General features: G+C 43.4%; 1 protein-coding gene across 12 annotated transcripts in view; it reads left to right on the top strand.

Annotated features, from left to right (window-relative positions):
• Positions 1–14136, top strand: part of TSNARE1 (t-SNARE domain containing 1) — a 461355-nt gene that overhangs the window by 149165 nt on the left and 298054 nt on the right. For all 12 annotated transcript variants that reach the window (XM_048286664.1, XM_048286666.1, XM_048286665.1 and 9 more), the window contains 2 exons: positions 2491–2568; positions 9624–9693. In XM_048286664.1, coding sequence (XP_048142621.1) covers positions 2491–2568; positions 9624–9693 — 148 coding nt within the window. The remainder of the gene's footprint in view (positions 1–2490; positions 2569–9623; positions 9694–14136) is intronic.

The following is a 14136-nucleotide window of genomic DNA, read 5'->3' as shown; positions in this document are numbered from 1 at the left end:
TCATCTCTAAAGCAAAGGAAAGGAGTGTCTGGGACAGTTGTTTTAGGAGGAATTGCAGGAAGAGAAGAGTGAGAAAATCTCTATCAATGAGGCCCTGTGCATTTGGATTAAACACCATTCAATTCCCTGGATTTGTGTCATCCTGACAGGCTGATCCATGATATTATTTACAGCTGTTACAGGGCTGAACCGTCTCAGTGAGTGTGAGAAGCAGTGGAAATCATCTCTCTGTGTGTGCAGCTGCTCCTCCAGCACTGGGAGATGCATCCTCAGCCGTAACCTGAGCACTGCATCCAGCAGGCTTCTCAGTTTGCCCAATTTCCCTAATTTTTGCCTTGCTCCATTGCTGGCTTTCTGCTCTGCCAGGTGCAGATTGGGTGTGGGGTGTTTTAGCAGCTTAGGGAAATCTGGTTAAGGGATGAAGAGCAGGTCAGAGTTCCAGTCTGCTGACTGGAAGAAATTGATCTCAGCTCCTGTTTGAATCTGTGACGCTTCACCTCAGAGGAACAGCTGGGGAATAGCAGGGGCTGTTGGGCTGTGTTGGGTGGAGGAGCCCTGGGGTGCTTTAGGACATGACCAAAGTTTCAGGTAGAGCAGCTTCTGGGAGCCCTACAAAAGCTGACACAGGTGGGAGGCAGAATAGGCCTGAAAACCATGGGAAAATCTTCTGGAAAGCTGCTGCCATAAAACTGGTGCCAAAGACATAGTTACAAATGAGTGTTTCTCTGGTGACTGTGCCCAATCAAAATTGAAATGCTTGTTTAAATCTTATTTTCGTGACATATCCTTTCTCTGTAATATGAACTTAACACAGTCAGAGTTATTAGTGTTAAGCTGAAGGAAGGTAGATTTAGATTGCATATTAGGAATAAATTCTTCCCTGTGAGCGTGGTGAGGCCCTGGCACAGGTTGCCCAGATAAGCTGTGGCTGCCCCATCCCTGGAAGTGTTCAAGACCAGGTTGGATGGAGCAACATGGTCCAGTGGAAGTTGTCCCTGCCCATGGCAGGGAGTTGGAAGGAGATGATCTTGAAGGACCCTTCCAACCCAAACCATTCTGTGATTCTGTGATTCTCTGGTATAGCTCAGTCCAACATCACATCACTCCTTTTCTGGGGATGATGAAAGTGTGGAGAAGGTTGGAATTGTTTCAGGGATTTTAAAGTTGGGAAATGAAGTTAAAAACAAAACATGAAACAAACCAAAGCAAACAAAGAAGCAAAAAACTACCTAAAACAGACAAACAAACAAAATACTACAACAAAAAAAGGCAAAAAACACCCCAAACAATTCCACCTACACCTGCCACCCTGAAACCCCAAAATATTCAAACCCTCACTTCAGTGTTCTCCTTGCAGGGCAGATTTGAGTACCTTGGCTAAAGTGGACCTTGGAAATGAAATTGTGAGAAATTTTCTGGGCATCAGCAGAAAAAATTCCTGGCACTGACTCATTGCCCCTTGCACTTGAGCTATCAGGTAGAAATAGGAAGAGGAGCCTCCCTTGGGGGTTAGGAGAGGAATGTGTGGAGGTCCCATCTGAGCTCCCACCTCCCTCCTACTGATGCCTTTTCTTGGTCTTAAAATCAAGAGTCAGACACGGTTAGAAGGGAAAAAGGGATTTTACTTTGTATTTACTTTAAGGATCCTTAGGTGCACACATCCAGGTTGAATGCACCTCAATGCCCACTGCAATGCACACCCACCATAGATCGGGTATAACATTATAGGTGTTACTAATTAGCACATCTATCAAAGATTCCCCAATGAGAGGCTCAGGTGAGCCCCCTCCCCAAGGAACCTTCCCCTGGATGGTTCTATCTTAGTTTACAGAATGTGTCCTGGAGAGGACCTTGGGGTCTGGCATACTATCCTCTACCTAAAAAGCTTCTAAAATGTTTGTTCTCCTGGCTGAACAAACAAGTCCAAGAATGTAGGCAAAAAGCACTAAGAATACAGAAGTTGTAAAAAGGTACAAAGGGGTATAAAAGAAAAGGCAAAAAATCTTCATGGCATCACCACCCCAAAAGCTTTGACCCCATGGGGCAGGTGCCCTCTGCTCACTTCTTCCTCCCCTTTTCCATAGGCAGGACCTGCTCATGGGCCCTCCTGCTCTGTAAAGTGCTGGTTGACCATCACTTGGCATTGTGGTCTCTTGTTCAGTCGTGGTTCTGACACTCCCACTTCATAAATGAGGTGGAATTATTTCTATTCTGATTGCTGATGATCCCTACAATTGCCATGTCAATCCATGTGGGCTGCACCCCCTGTGTTGCAGCAGCATCTTCACTGTCCTGGTGGTGTTGGGTTTGCCTGTCCAGTGCAAGTTCCATGACCAGGCACTGTGTAAAGCTGCATCAGAACACCCTACCTGGGCTAAATTTCTGCAGCAAGGAGGAACCTACATTCTCCCTTTCAAAGCACCATCCCCCTTTCAGAGTGATTGGTGGTGTCCAGTATTAATACAGTTTTTTCTGTTTTTCTCTTCACAGCCACCCAGATTGATCCCAGCGAACTGCAGGAACTTTTTCAGGAGACTTCAGCCAATGTCTTCCGAATTAACTCCAATGGTGCGTAAAATGAAAGGTTTCCCGGTGCATTCTGTGCTGCCCTGCAGATGATTCCTGTGCATGGATACAGCCCCTGGCAGCTCCTCTTGTCAGGGAGCAAATATTAATGCAGCTTTTCTGCTGCTGCATCTCACAAGCAGCAGCACATGTCCAATACACAGCTCCTTATAAGATGTAAAAATATTCCACCATATGTTCCATCCAACAGGCACAGATATATTCCAATCCTTGCTGAGACCACATCCTTTTTCTATTTTTAATTGTGTCATCTGTTACAATAGAGAGTTAGAGCTCAGAAAGGTGGAACAAGCCAGGCTCGTTTTCCAATATGTTGCAGCACTACTGTGTTCAGAGCCTGTCACATGAGCTTGCAAAACATCTGTCTCCCTTAGAAAAACACCAGCACCAAAACTCTGCTGTTCTCCTCTCTGTAGGCTGGGAAGGGGTGCTATTCCTCCTCATGGCTCCCCAGCCCCTAGAGGTGCAGTCTTCTTTCCTTTGGAACAATCTCTGGCTCATCAGTTTTGTTGGGTTAGGCTGGAGGAATTTATCTTGCAGACAGATATGAACTGTCATTGCTGAATGGAAGGTAATTCCATAGTACCCCAGTTCTAAAATACAACAGTGTCAGACAGGGATCTAAACTGTTTTTATGATAGACTTTGAAATTGCTTTAGAACCACTTGGACAGCTTCGGTGTCTGTTTTTTCTGTGTCTTGGGTGACAGAGAGGCCTGGCCTAGGTGTGGGGAAAGGATTTAAGTGCCTCCTTATTTGTGTAATTATTCCCCAGTGTGTCCCAGGGGTGGAGCCCCAGTTGTTGTAGCAGGGTATCCTTGTTAGAAGAAGGATGGAATTAAAAACTTATAAAACAAAGTTGTCTTTACTTTTGATGAGTTGTGTACGCTCCATCTGCCAGGAAAATTCAAGCACCAGTTTTTCCATGACTACAAGGGTTCGGTGACTCTTGTATTGGTGACCCACATCCCATGTAAAAAAGGGATTATGGCCACTGTGGCAGCTTGAACCTCCCAGCTGTGGCCGCAGGTCCTTGGCTTGCAGGCGGGTGAACAAACACACCATAACACACAGAAATACCTGCATGAGCACCGCTTTTTGTTGCTCCAGCACCAATGGTTTTAATTTGACAATGGCAGTGGTGAGTGGTAGTAGCACTTCTGCTTCCAAACTGAGGGCTCAGACTGAAGTTGTGCAACCTACTCATGAGTCTGTGTGTGCTGTTCCTGCCCAAACTGGCTGGGTTAGGGCTGACTTGATGTGTCCCTGTGCTTTAATCACAACTCCTTCTATGGTGGAGTTTCTGCTGAGAAAACATAAAGGTGAATGGCACATCTCTTTTGAAATGCCACAACCCAATTTCTGTTTTCACTCTTTGTTAGAATTGCATTAACCCCTTCAATTCGTGTTTGACAATCTCTGCTGCTGTTATTTCTCCTCTTGAGATGGTGATGATGTGTTTTCTCTTAAGAGTTGCCTGAATTGAATGCTCTGTGAAGCAGGTAATGACAATGCCCATACTTAAAACTATTTTGCAAAAAATGGAGAGGGTGCAGAGAAAAGCCAAACCTGTTTGATGTCTGAAAATCAGACCTTAAAATTCGTGCCATCCCAATTTCTGTTTGAGACATCTAAGAGGACTCGATCGTGATAAGTACCTCTCTAGGAGGAAAGACATCAAATAGATAGCAAGGGGCTCGTTAATCTGTCGTTCTCACACAGAAGGAGATCAGGAGATAGGAATTAAAGCTACACAAATTCAATCCTTCTGCATGAGGATAAGCAGCCATTAGAACTGCTTATGGAGGGGGCTCGATGGATTTGGCTTTGCCACGAACCTTTCAATCAAGATTCAAATGTCTTTTTACAAGATACACTTTAGTCCAGCTGCAGTCTACAGTCTTGATGTGGGAGTGATGGGACAAAATTTTATGGGAGGAAATCAGATTGGATAATCAGAATTGCTCTCTCTGGCTTTTAAAATCTATGAATCTATGAATCTATAATGCCTTTTAAAGTGCTTTCAGGTTGAAGAAATACCCATAAGATACTCTAGTGTTGTTGCTGTGTTCACTACCCATAGTATTTTTTGTCTGATAAAACCAGTTTATTTTTTACAGTCTTTCCCCAAAAAAGTGGGTAAAGCTTTTCAGGGGAAGGCTGCTGAGTGTACTGCTAAGATCTGGCAGAGCTAATCCACTTTAGGTAAAGAACTTTTGAGGGTTAGAAAATGGGGAAGAATGCTCATGATTCTTCCTGTACCATAAAGTCTCTTCAGGAAACTCGGGAAGCTCTGACTTGGAGGATGGAGAATAAGTCAGTGCTGTTGTTTGTGTAGCACCATGAAAGTGGCTGAGCAAGAAATGAGCATCTACATTCCAGATGCTCAGCAGATGATGGGGTTACTCCTCTTGTGCCAGGTGTGATGTGTTGAACATCCTACAAATTCATAAATCCCATCCCTCTTTCCCTCCTTTTCCTGGCTTTCTGCAGCCTCTCTGGGGTTTTTCAGGTTCCCCGCTGTGTTTGCAGATCAAACCACGCACCTGAAAGGCTCTTCTCCCTCTTGGGGTGCTAAAGATCATAGAATCATGGAGTCATAGAACCATTAAGGGTGGAAAAGACCTCCAAGATCTCCAAGTCCAAGCTTTGGCTGAATGCCACCAAGGCCACTAAACCTTGTGAAGTGCCTTGTCGATTTATTTTTGAACACTCTCAGGAATTGTGACTTTGCCCCTTCCCTGGCCGGGCTGTTCCAAGCTGTCAGGAGCTGGCCATGTTATGCTTTTGTTGTTTAGGTTCTAAAAATCCCAGGTTGTGGCCTATCTCTGCAATACTTTTTATGTCTTTGGGGAATGACTATTTTTAATGAAACAAGAAGTCAACTTTGTACCGGGATTTTAAAGCACCATTGAATTTTATTGAGTAACACTGCAGAAGTAATAAACCCTGTGTACTTTGTCCCTCTTTGCTGTCCTTATTCTTTTTGCAGAATTCTGAGCCTTTGGGGTGACTTAAATTCTTGGTCACTTCAGGATTTGTTTCCTGACCAAGGGGGAGTTTATAGCTCTGAGTTGATTGTGGCTGTTCTCACCTATAAATGCTTCCTACTCCCTTTTTCTGCCATGAAAATGGAAATCTTCCTTATTTGTTGAATAGAAATCTTAGCCAGGACAGCTGGCTCTGTTTATGTGCTACTGAGTCACTCTCCTGCCAGGTCATGAGCTTATAGACTTTTTTTATGCCATCTCTTATGGAAGTGTGAAGGGATAGAGGGAGATTTTTCCTAATCTTTGCATCTGCTTTCTCTCTCTTAATCTTTTGGGGCTGTCCCTGTTGAAAATGGGGAAGGTTCATAGAATCATAGAGTCATAGAATGGTTTGGGTTGGAAGGGACCTTAAAGGTCATGTTGTTCCAACCCCCTGCCATGGGCAGGGACACCTTCCACGAGACCAGATTTTCACATAGTGCCTTGACTTTTGCAACTTTTATGTTTTGTTTGTTTGGTTTTTTTTTTTTTTTAAATTTAGTTGATTTTCCTATCAGGACACAAAAAGAAGCTCAACTACTGCCTGAATTTGTCTCATTTATGTCTTTTTTTTCTACATATTTTTATCAAGGCTTTACATTTTTTCATGTATAACTTTTAGCTGCCTCTTAGTAGGTGTCTTATAAATAAGTACAATAAATAACACTCCTAAATGAAGTTGCTCTGGTGCATCTTGTCTGATCTGTGGAGAATATACTGGAGGAATCAGACCTGTGCTGGCCAGATGGAGAACCTGAACTCTCTAATGGGTCTCTTGCCTCTCTAATTCCTGCTCCTCACTCATTAATGACTGCCCATAACAGGTTGGTACCATGTGCAGTCCCATTACCTTGATCTTAAAGGCTGAGTAAAGGATTTTTCCAGCTCCCTCAGGTGTGATAGAGTCTCCATGGCCATCTCAGGATGGTTTCTTATCCCCCCCTGATTTAAGGATTGCAATGGCACAGACAGCTTGGGCCAAGCTCTCTGTTCAGTAAATCAGTGCAGCTCCAACATCACTGATGCCTTGTGAGTGTGTCTCATCCTGGAGGACTTGGGTGTGCCTTTTAATAACAAAAAGTGCAAGGCTTTTAAAATAAGATTCCTGTTTGAAGAATGGCTTCATACATCCTTCCAGCAGAGCTTGATGTTTTGCTCCTCTGATCAAATTACTGCTCATGTTACCAGAACTGGTACCTGGAGAGGGATATTCCACATCCAGCACAAGAACTGCACAGATTTTGATAAAGTCATTCTTGGTCAAAGCAAGTTAGATTTAGCCCAGAGTAGCTCAGATTTAATTATAGAATCATAGAATGGCTTGGGTTGGAAAGGTTGAAGATCACTTGTTTCCAACCTCCTGCCATGGGGCAGGGACACCTTCCACTATCCCAGATTGCTCCAAGCCCCATCCAACCTGGCCTTGAACACTTCCAGGGATGGGGCAGCCACAGCTTCTCTGGGCAACCTGTTCCAGGGCCTTACTACACTCATAGTAAAGAATTTCTTCCTAATATCCAGTCTGAACCTGTCCTCCATCAGAGTAAATCCTCTCTCCCCCTTGTCCTATCACTTCATGCCCTTGTCCAAAGCTCCTCTCCAGTTCTCTCTGGAGCCTTCTCCTCCCCAGGCTGAACAATCCCAGCTGTCCTGGCCTGGCTCCAGGGCAGAGGGGCTCCAGCCCTGTGATCATCTCCGTGGCCGCCTCTGGATTTGCTCCAACAGATCAACATCCTTCTTGTGTTAGGGGTCTCAGAGCTGGATGCAGTCGAGGTGGGGTCTCATGGGAGGAGGGTAGAGGGGGAGAATCAGCTCCATTGAGCTTCTGGCCACTTCTTTTTTGAGGTAGCCTGGGATACTTTTGGCTTTCCTGGGATTCAGGAGACTCATGTTGGAGTCTTAGTCCTGCTATTTTCCAGATGAGGGTTATATCAAATGGTGACCTTTGGCTCCTCCAGAGTGCATAACTCGTCATTTTGAGATAACTGACATTTATTTAGTTGTCCAAATACTATGTTTGAACTGGAATATTAGGTAAAATTATTGGATAAGAACTTAATCCCAGGTCACTTTCTCATCTGACTGACAAACGCTTTCCTCACCCCTTGCATTTATGTCTCAGATTCTTTTCACCTTTTTGTGGGTTTTCTAAAATACTGAACAAATCTGACAGCTCCTTGATTTGCCTCAGTGTACAATGGCGTGAGTGTGAAGTCTTGAACTGTTTTGTACAGTAGGAAAGCTGCTTCCCACTCCAGTCTTCTCCAAAGCAGGCGGCAGCAAAACTCACTTGGAATTGTCCTTATTTTTGCAGGTCAGGTTAGAAAGGTTCATGGATGCTGTAGCTGCTGGTTTTGTTCTGGAGTTGCACACATGATGTTAACTTGTTCTTACAAATTCAATGTCCTCACAGGTCTTTTCTTCACCTCGGCTTGCTGTCTGTTCTCCAAGGACCACACTCTGCTTTGTTCCAAAGGGTTGATGGGTCCAAAAGTATTTTTAGTTGATGCAAGACTTTGTATTTGAACTGGACAGCATGTGGATTCCATGGGGAATTGATTTGTTAGGATTGTGGACAGGGAAAGAGGGAATTATAATATCCATGAGATCTCTGTAGGGTTAGTGCTGTCCTTCTACAGAAGCAAATGGTTATTAGTGAAAACTTCCAATTTATTCTTTAAAACATTGTACTTCCAGCAAAGAGTAATTATTAGCTCAGTTATAGACAATTCCTTGAGGCTTTATCTTACTGAATCTCCAAACTCAGCAGTAAAAACTGTTACTGAGAACTAGCATTGGTGGAAATACATGGTGGTATTCAAGGTTTTTTTTAATATTTATGTAGTTCAGGCATATTAGTAACTTTTTATGCTGTTTAGTGACTTTTGGTGTCAAGCCAGCAGAACCCAAAAGAGAAGAGAGGATTTTGTCAGTGGAAATATAATTAAGTGGCTTGTTCAAAATTACAGGCCAAGTCCAAGTCTGCAGAATCATTAAAACAGAGGATTTCTTAAATTTCTGCAGAAATAATTGAGCCATGTTTCTAATCTGTTCTTCTTTCTATCCTTAAATATTGAAGCGTGACTGATAATGGGTTATGGGTTTTTACAACTGGAAACGTCCTGAGAGAAATCCCACATGCAAATACCAAGAATGTAATTTATTTAACATGTTCCATTGTGGGAAATCTTGAAGTGCTTTTCTTGCTCACTGTGCTAAGTCCAAAAGTAGTGACCTGTTGTTAATTTGAAATTGGATTTGAGACAGTGAAATTCAAGGGTGGAAAAAGACAACAGTACTGCTAGATTTCTGCTTTTATCTACACATACTTTTTTTTTTTTTAAATCTGAAGTCATTGCAAATTACAAAGCAAACTATGTTTCCACCTTCCAGCTGCTTTTAAGGTAGAGTATTCTCTTCTCCTGATGATAAAGCCCAAGAAGTAGTTGAGCACAAACACAGGAGATGATTGCAGCTCCATTTTATCTGAGCCAAAAGAGAGACAACGTTTCGACTGTTAAAGTCTTGAACAAGAAGGTGGAAGATATCAGAGTAGACATCAGTTTTCCTCCTCTTAATTATTATTCAGAGCAATAAATAGCTATTATGCAATTTCTTGCCTCTTCATCAGGGGCACGTTTCCAGCTGCAGATGCTCTGTGCACAGTTCTGTATCACCTCAGGGCGGGAGGAGTCAGAGACCTGTGCAAGGTCCATGGAAATGAGGTTTTCCTGACAAGGGGTCATATTCCATCCTGTCATGGAATGTTATACAGGGATTCACCATTTATGCTTTCAAAGGACCTAGTTTATCATTCTGTGGCAATGGCTATTGGTAGATGTTGTCCCCTTTCTCTCACAGGTTACTTGTTCAAATACTTCATTGTATTTTTTTAAAAAATAAAATTAAATTAAAAGACAAACAACAGAACTAAGATCCAGTATTTTTTTTTTTTTTTCTCTGAAAAGGTGTACTGCTTCTTTATCTTTTCTTTCTCTGCTGTTGACAGTGACCTCTCTGGAAAGAAGTCTTCGATCCCTGGGGACCTCAAATGATACTCAAGAGCTGCAGGATGGACTGTGAGTTTATTTTAAATTGTTGCAGATCTTTCTTTGTCCCAGCCTTTCCATTTTTTCCCCTCATCTATCCTCACCCTTTTTTCCATCCTTTTATTATAGCTGGACATGTTTTTGTCAGGATTACTTTGCTTTTTTCCGTTTCTGTTGGTGATTAATGGCAGTAGGATGTGTATTGATCGTATAAAGCTTTGCTTGTGCTGGTTTCAGGTGGCAGAGAATGGTGTGGAGATAACACAAAAAAGATGGCCCACAGTGAAAGAGGGCACTCTGTGGTTCTGTAGGTGGAGTTATTTTTCTGGTTTTTGTTGTTTTCTTGTTGTTGGGGGTGGTGGTTATTTATTTTTAAAGTGAAGCCGGAGTAGGAAGCTGTGCTGGTTTTGGCTGGCATGGAGATAATTTTCTTCACAGTAGCCAGTGTGAGGCTATGTTTTGGATTTGTAATGAAAGCAGTGTTGATAATCCAGGGATTTTTTAGTTACTGCTGAGCAGTTCTTACAGAGTCAAGGCCTTTCCTGCTTCTCACCTCACCCCACCACACCAGCAAGTAAGGAGTGAATGAGCAGCTGTGGGAGGCTAATTGCTGGCTGGAGTTAAACCTAAACAGATGTTTGTGTAGTCTTTTCTTTTGCCTTTTCTTTTACCCCCCAGTTCCACTTGGCCAAGGTACGTGAACCCAAGAGGAAAGAGAAAAGGGACTTGTGACAGGGGCATGCAGTGACAGAACAAGGAGGAGTGGCTTCAAACTGAAAGGCAGTAGGTTTAGATTGGATATTAGGAAGGAATTCTTCCCTGTGTGGGTGCTGAGACCCTGGCACAGGTTGCCCAGAGAAGCTGTGGCTGCCCCATCCCTGGAAGTGTCCGAGGCCAGGTTGGATGGGGCTTGGAGCAACCTGGGATAGTGGAAGGTGTCCCTGCCCAAGGCAGGGGGTGTTGGAACCAGGTGATCTCTAAGGTCCCTTCCAACCCAAACTATTCCACAACTCCATGGAAAAAAAGGAGGGAAGAGGATTTTATAGGAGGAGAAGTGTGTTCTGCTGTTGGAAGCTGCATCACAGCATCATGTGGCACAACACTGACAAAATGAAACTTGCGTTGCAGTTGCAGTAGATACAGTTCATTAAACTGCCTCTTCCAGAGCTGTGTACACACAAACACGTACAGTTAGCTCTCACTGTATGTGTGCTAATTACAGAATTCAAATGGCTTTTCCAAATGTAGCACAATTCATTAAAGGTGCCTCCCTTCATGGAGCTTGCGCACAAAAACCAAGTGTTTAGGATATGGCTCTGATTTCGTGTGTGTGACTGCAGTTCCTGCTGAGACTTGGCTGAGAAGAAAGAGGAGAATTTGGGGTTTATTTCTATATTTGCCTGATTGACTTGGCTGACCTTTTCCATGCAATATAAACTCTCAGACCTGTTTGCAGTGTCTCTCCTTTTCTCTCCAATCCACTGCTTTCATCAGGGCATCAGATCTGCCCTAATTCACATATACTCTGTTTTGCAAACCAGAGCATTAAAAATAGTAATAGTAATAGTCAGAAGATTTGAAAGTAAATTTAGGAGATTGGAGAGGATGTAAGAGTATAAACTCAGCCTGTGGAGATCGATGTAATCAGGAAAGATGTTTACATGTACAAAATTATTTGCAGCATAAAGCACCTTAATAACTGCTGAAGATCCTTAACCCAGGAAAGACTCTGCATCATGCAGATACTGTGTCTGCTCTCCTAAACTATTCTCTTTTTTTAAATTAAATAATCAATTCCTCGACTCTTCAGAGCATTCCAGAAACATGGATGGATAATTTTCCCCTTTCCTGAGCAGTTACATAAATAGATGCATAAGGCACTAATTGCACTAATTATTTTTTGATCTTGGAATTACCATTAATTGTCCAGATAGTTAATGCAGCTTTTTTTTCAATTTTAACCGTGCTTCCCTACCCCTGTCATCAGCTCCAGAATTCCTCCAGCTGTCTCCTGGTTCATCCCCTCTCCCCATGCTCTAGCAGGTCTCCCATTTCTCCCATTTGACTTCTCGTATCTCCAGGCAGAACAGTTCCAGGGTGCTCTGCTGAAGAGGACCAGCAGCTCCCTTCCCCTCAATCTTCCCTTTCTCTCATCCTGTCCTGACACTGACGTGTCCTTCCACTGCCCCCCCTTTTTCATCACCAATGCAGGCAAACAGCCTCGGGTGCTCTACAAGAACCTCTGCTTGTCTCTTGTGAGAGCTGCACCAGCAAAAAGCAGTGTGCCATGAATCAGGAGAGCTGGCAGGGCTGCGTAGATCTCTGCTCAGGAGGGTCAGCTCTTCAGGTGAGACCTTTGGGGCAGTGCTTTCTGCTTCCCCGGCTGCAAATCATGGCTTAATCTTCCTCCTCTGCCACTTGATCCCTTTCCTTCAGAGGCTGATGTATGTCTCTCCTTGAACACCCTCTAGCTTGGAAGATGGGAGCAGTGAGGGAACATTTGGCAGGTTTATAGCCCTGGCTGTTAGGAAAACGACCATGTTTTTGGGTCTCTAAGTAGTAAAATTGCCACAGTTTCTACTTTCTTGTTAAGTGGCTGTCACTCTGCCTAAAATGAGGCTGCCTAAAATTAGGCAGATGAGGGAAGGCAGAGTATTTGGGAATAGGGATTAATGGTGAATTGTTCTGCCACACAGGACATTCAGCAGCTTCGGACTGTAAACTGCAGAAGTTTTGCTTACCTAGCAGCAGGGTCCTGCTAAAACAGAAAAAAAAAAAAGACCAAAGTTACCTGATTCCTTTTCAAATTCATGCAGACTTTCTGCCTCTTAAGAACATGACTCACAAAGGCATGAGATGAAGGCAGGATTCTTTCTGTCAAATTGGGCTATTCCCTATTCTGAAATAGTTTCTCTGCATTTGAGAGCTGAGTCTTTCAGAATAAGGATTGTATCTGTGGCGAGTGAATTTGGGAGAGTTTATCTCAAGTGGAGTGCCAGCTCTAGTCAGTGAGACAGACTTGGCTGCTGCTGTGAGCAGGGTGTATATGGGACTCAAAGTGAATAATCCTGGTCAAAGCTCTTCCCAAAGCCAGCACAAATATTTGTGTGCTGCATGCTTGGAGCTGGATGTCCTGGCAAGTAAAACATAAATGCCCATACAGAACTCTTGGCTGAATGCAACTGGCTCTGGATTAATTGGGAAGGGAGTGGGAGCAAAAGGAAAAAAAGTGCATGCAGCTGAGCTGTGGAGCTAAGGCCAAGAGGAAAAGCTGAGGCTTCCTCCAGTGACGCAGGAAAAATCGACTGATTTGGTTTTTTTCTCTGACCTTTGGTTTAATAATCTAGGCTTCCAAGGCATTTATCTGCCTCCTTAGCCAGAGTATGTGGGATGAGGGGGTTCTCCAACATTAGGCACTGAAGGTAATGAGCTTTTAATTTAGGCAAATCAAATTAAACACCCAGGTAGAGCACTGTCTCCAAGAGTCAGTCTCTTTTCTTTTGACTGGTGTGGCTGGTTGGTCTCCCAGCATCCTCCACAAAGCGGCTGGCAGTGAACACATCCCTGTAACCCAGAAAATGCTCTCTGAGAAGTGTGTTAGAAGAAGAAAAACAATTTTAAAAGTCTTTCATTTTCACACAACCCAACCCTGTCTTACTGTGATCTCAAGAAAAGCAAAGTGGCCGTGTGGGCTGCAAGAGGCATTTGCTGACTGCCTGGAAGACACGAGATTGAGCTTGAAGTGGCAATGAAAGGTCCTTGATGTCCTTTCCTTGGAGGCTGGGTGGCTACAGAAGTGATCTGAGCTTTCCAAACCAGGCTGCCTGCACTGCTCACCTCAGAGAGGAGTTTCTCACCTTATTGGACATTTGACCGTGTGTCAAGAGGAATAAGAGCATTGAGTCACAATCACAGTTTATTACCCATTTTCAGGTGTGTCTGGGATGTAGCCCATGAGTCTTCACTCCATGGCATTTTTGGATCCTTCACTAGTCCTAGCAGAAGAACTTGCCTGTTCAAGGAGTTATAAGAAGGATATTTTTGGGGCTTTTAGCACTGATGAGATTTTAGCATTGATGAGATTTACTAAAAAAAGTGTCGATTTCTCCTGATTTGAGGAAAAAAAAAAGACTTCTGGATTTCACCTCACTTTTCCCACTGGTATTAATTTTTTTTAAGAAGTGCACATTATTGAAATATGTAGGATTTTTTTCCTGCACCAGAGAGAGGGCTCAGCTCTACATCTGCACAGTGTGAGAGAACAAACCTGCTTTTCTGATTGAACTGATACAAAACTTTGGTTAAAATGGTGCATGGCAGAGAATTCCTTTGGCCACAAAGGAGTTTCAAAGTATTTTCCAAATGGGAAAGCTGAGTTTGAGATCTGAGCTGCTTCAGGGTGACACAATCCAAGAGTCCTGGAAAAGGCTGAAAGTTCAGCCTTTGTATTGCTGCTCTTACCTGTTTTTTGGT

The sequence above is a fragment of the Corvus hawaiiensis genome, chromosome 26 (assembly GCF_020740725.1).
Source record: "Corvus hawaiiensis isolate bCorHaw1 chromosome 26, bCorHaw1.pri.cur, whole genome shotgun sequence".
Lineage (NCBI taxonomy): Eukaryota > Metazoa > Chordata > Aves > Passeriformes > Corvidae > Corvus > Corvus hawaiiensis.
Note: the sequence above shows the minus strand (reverse complement) of the source record. Positions and strands in the feature narration are given on the sequence as shown.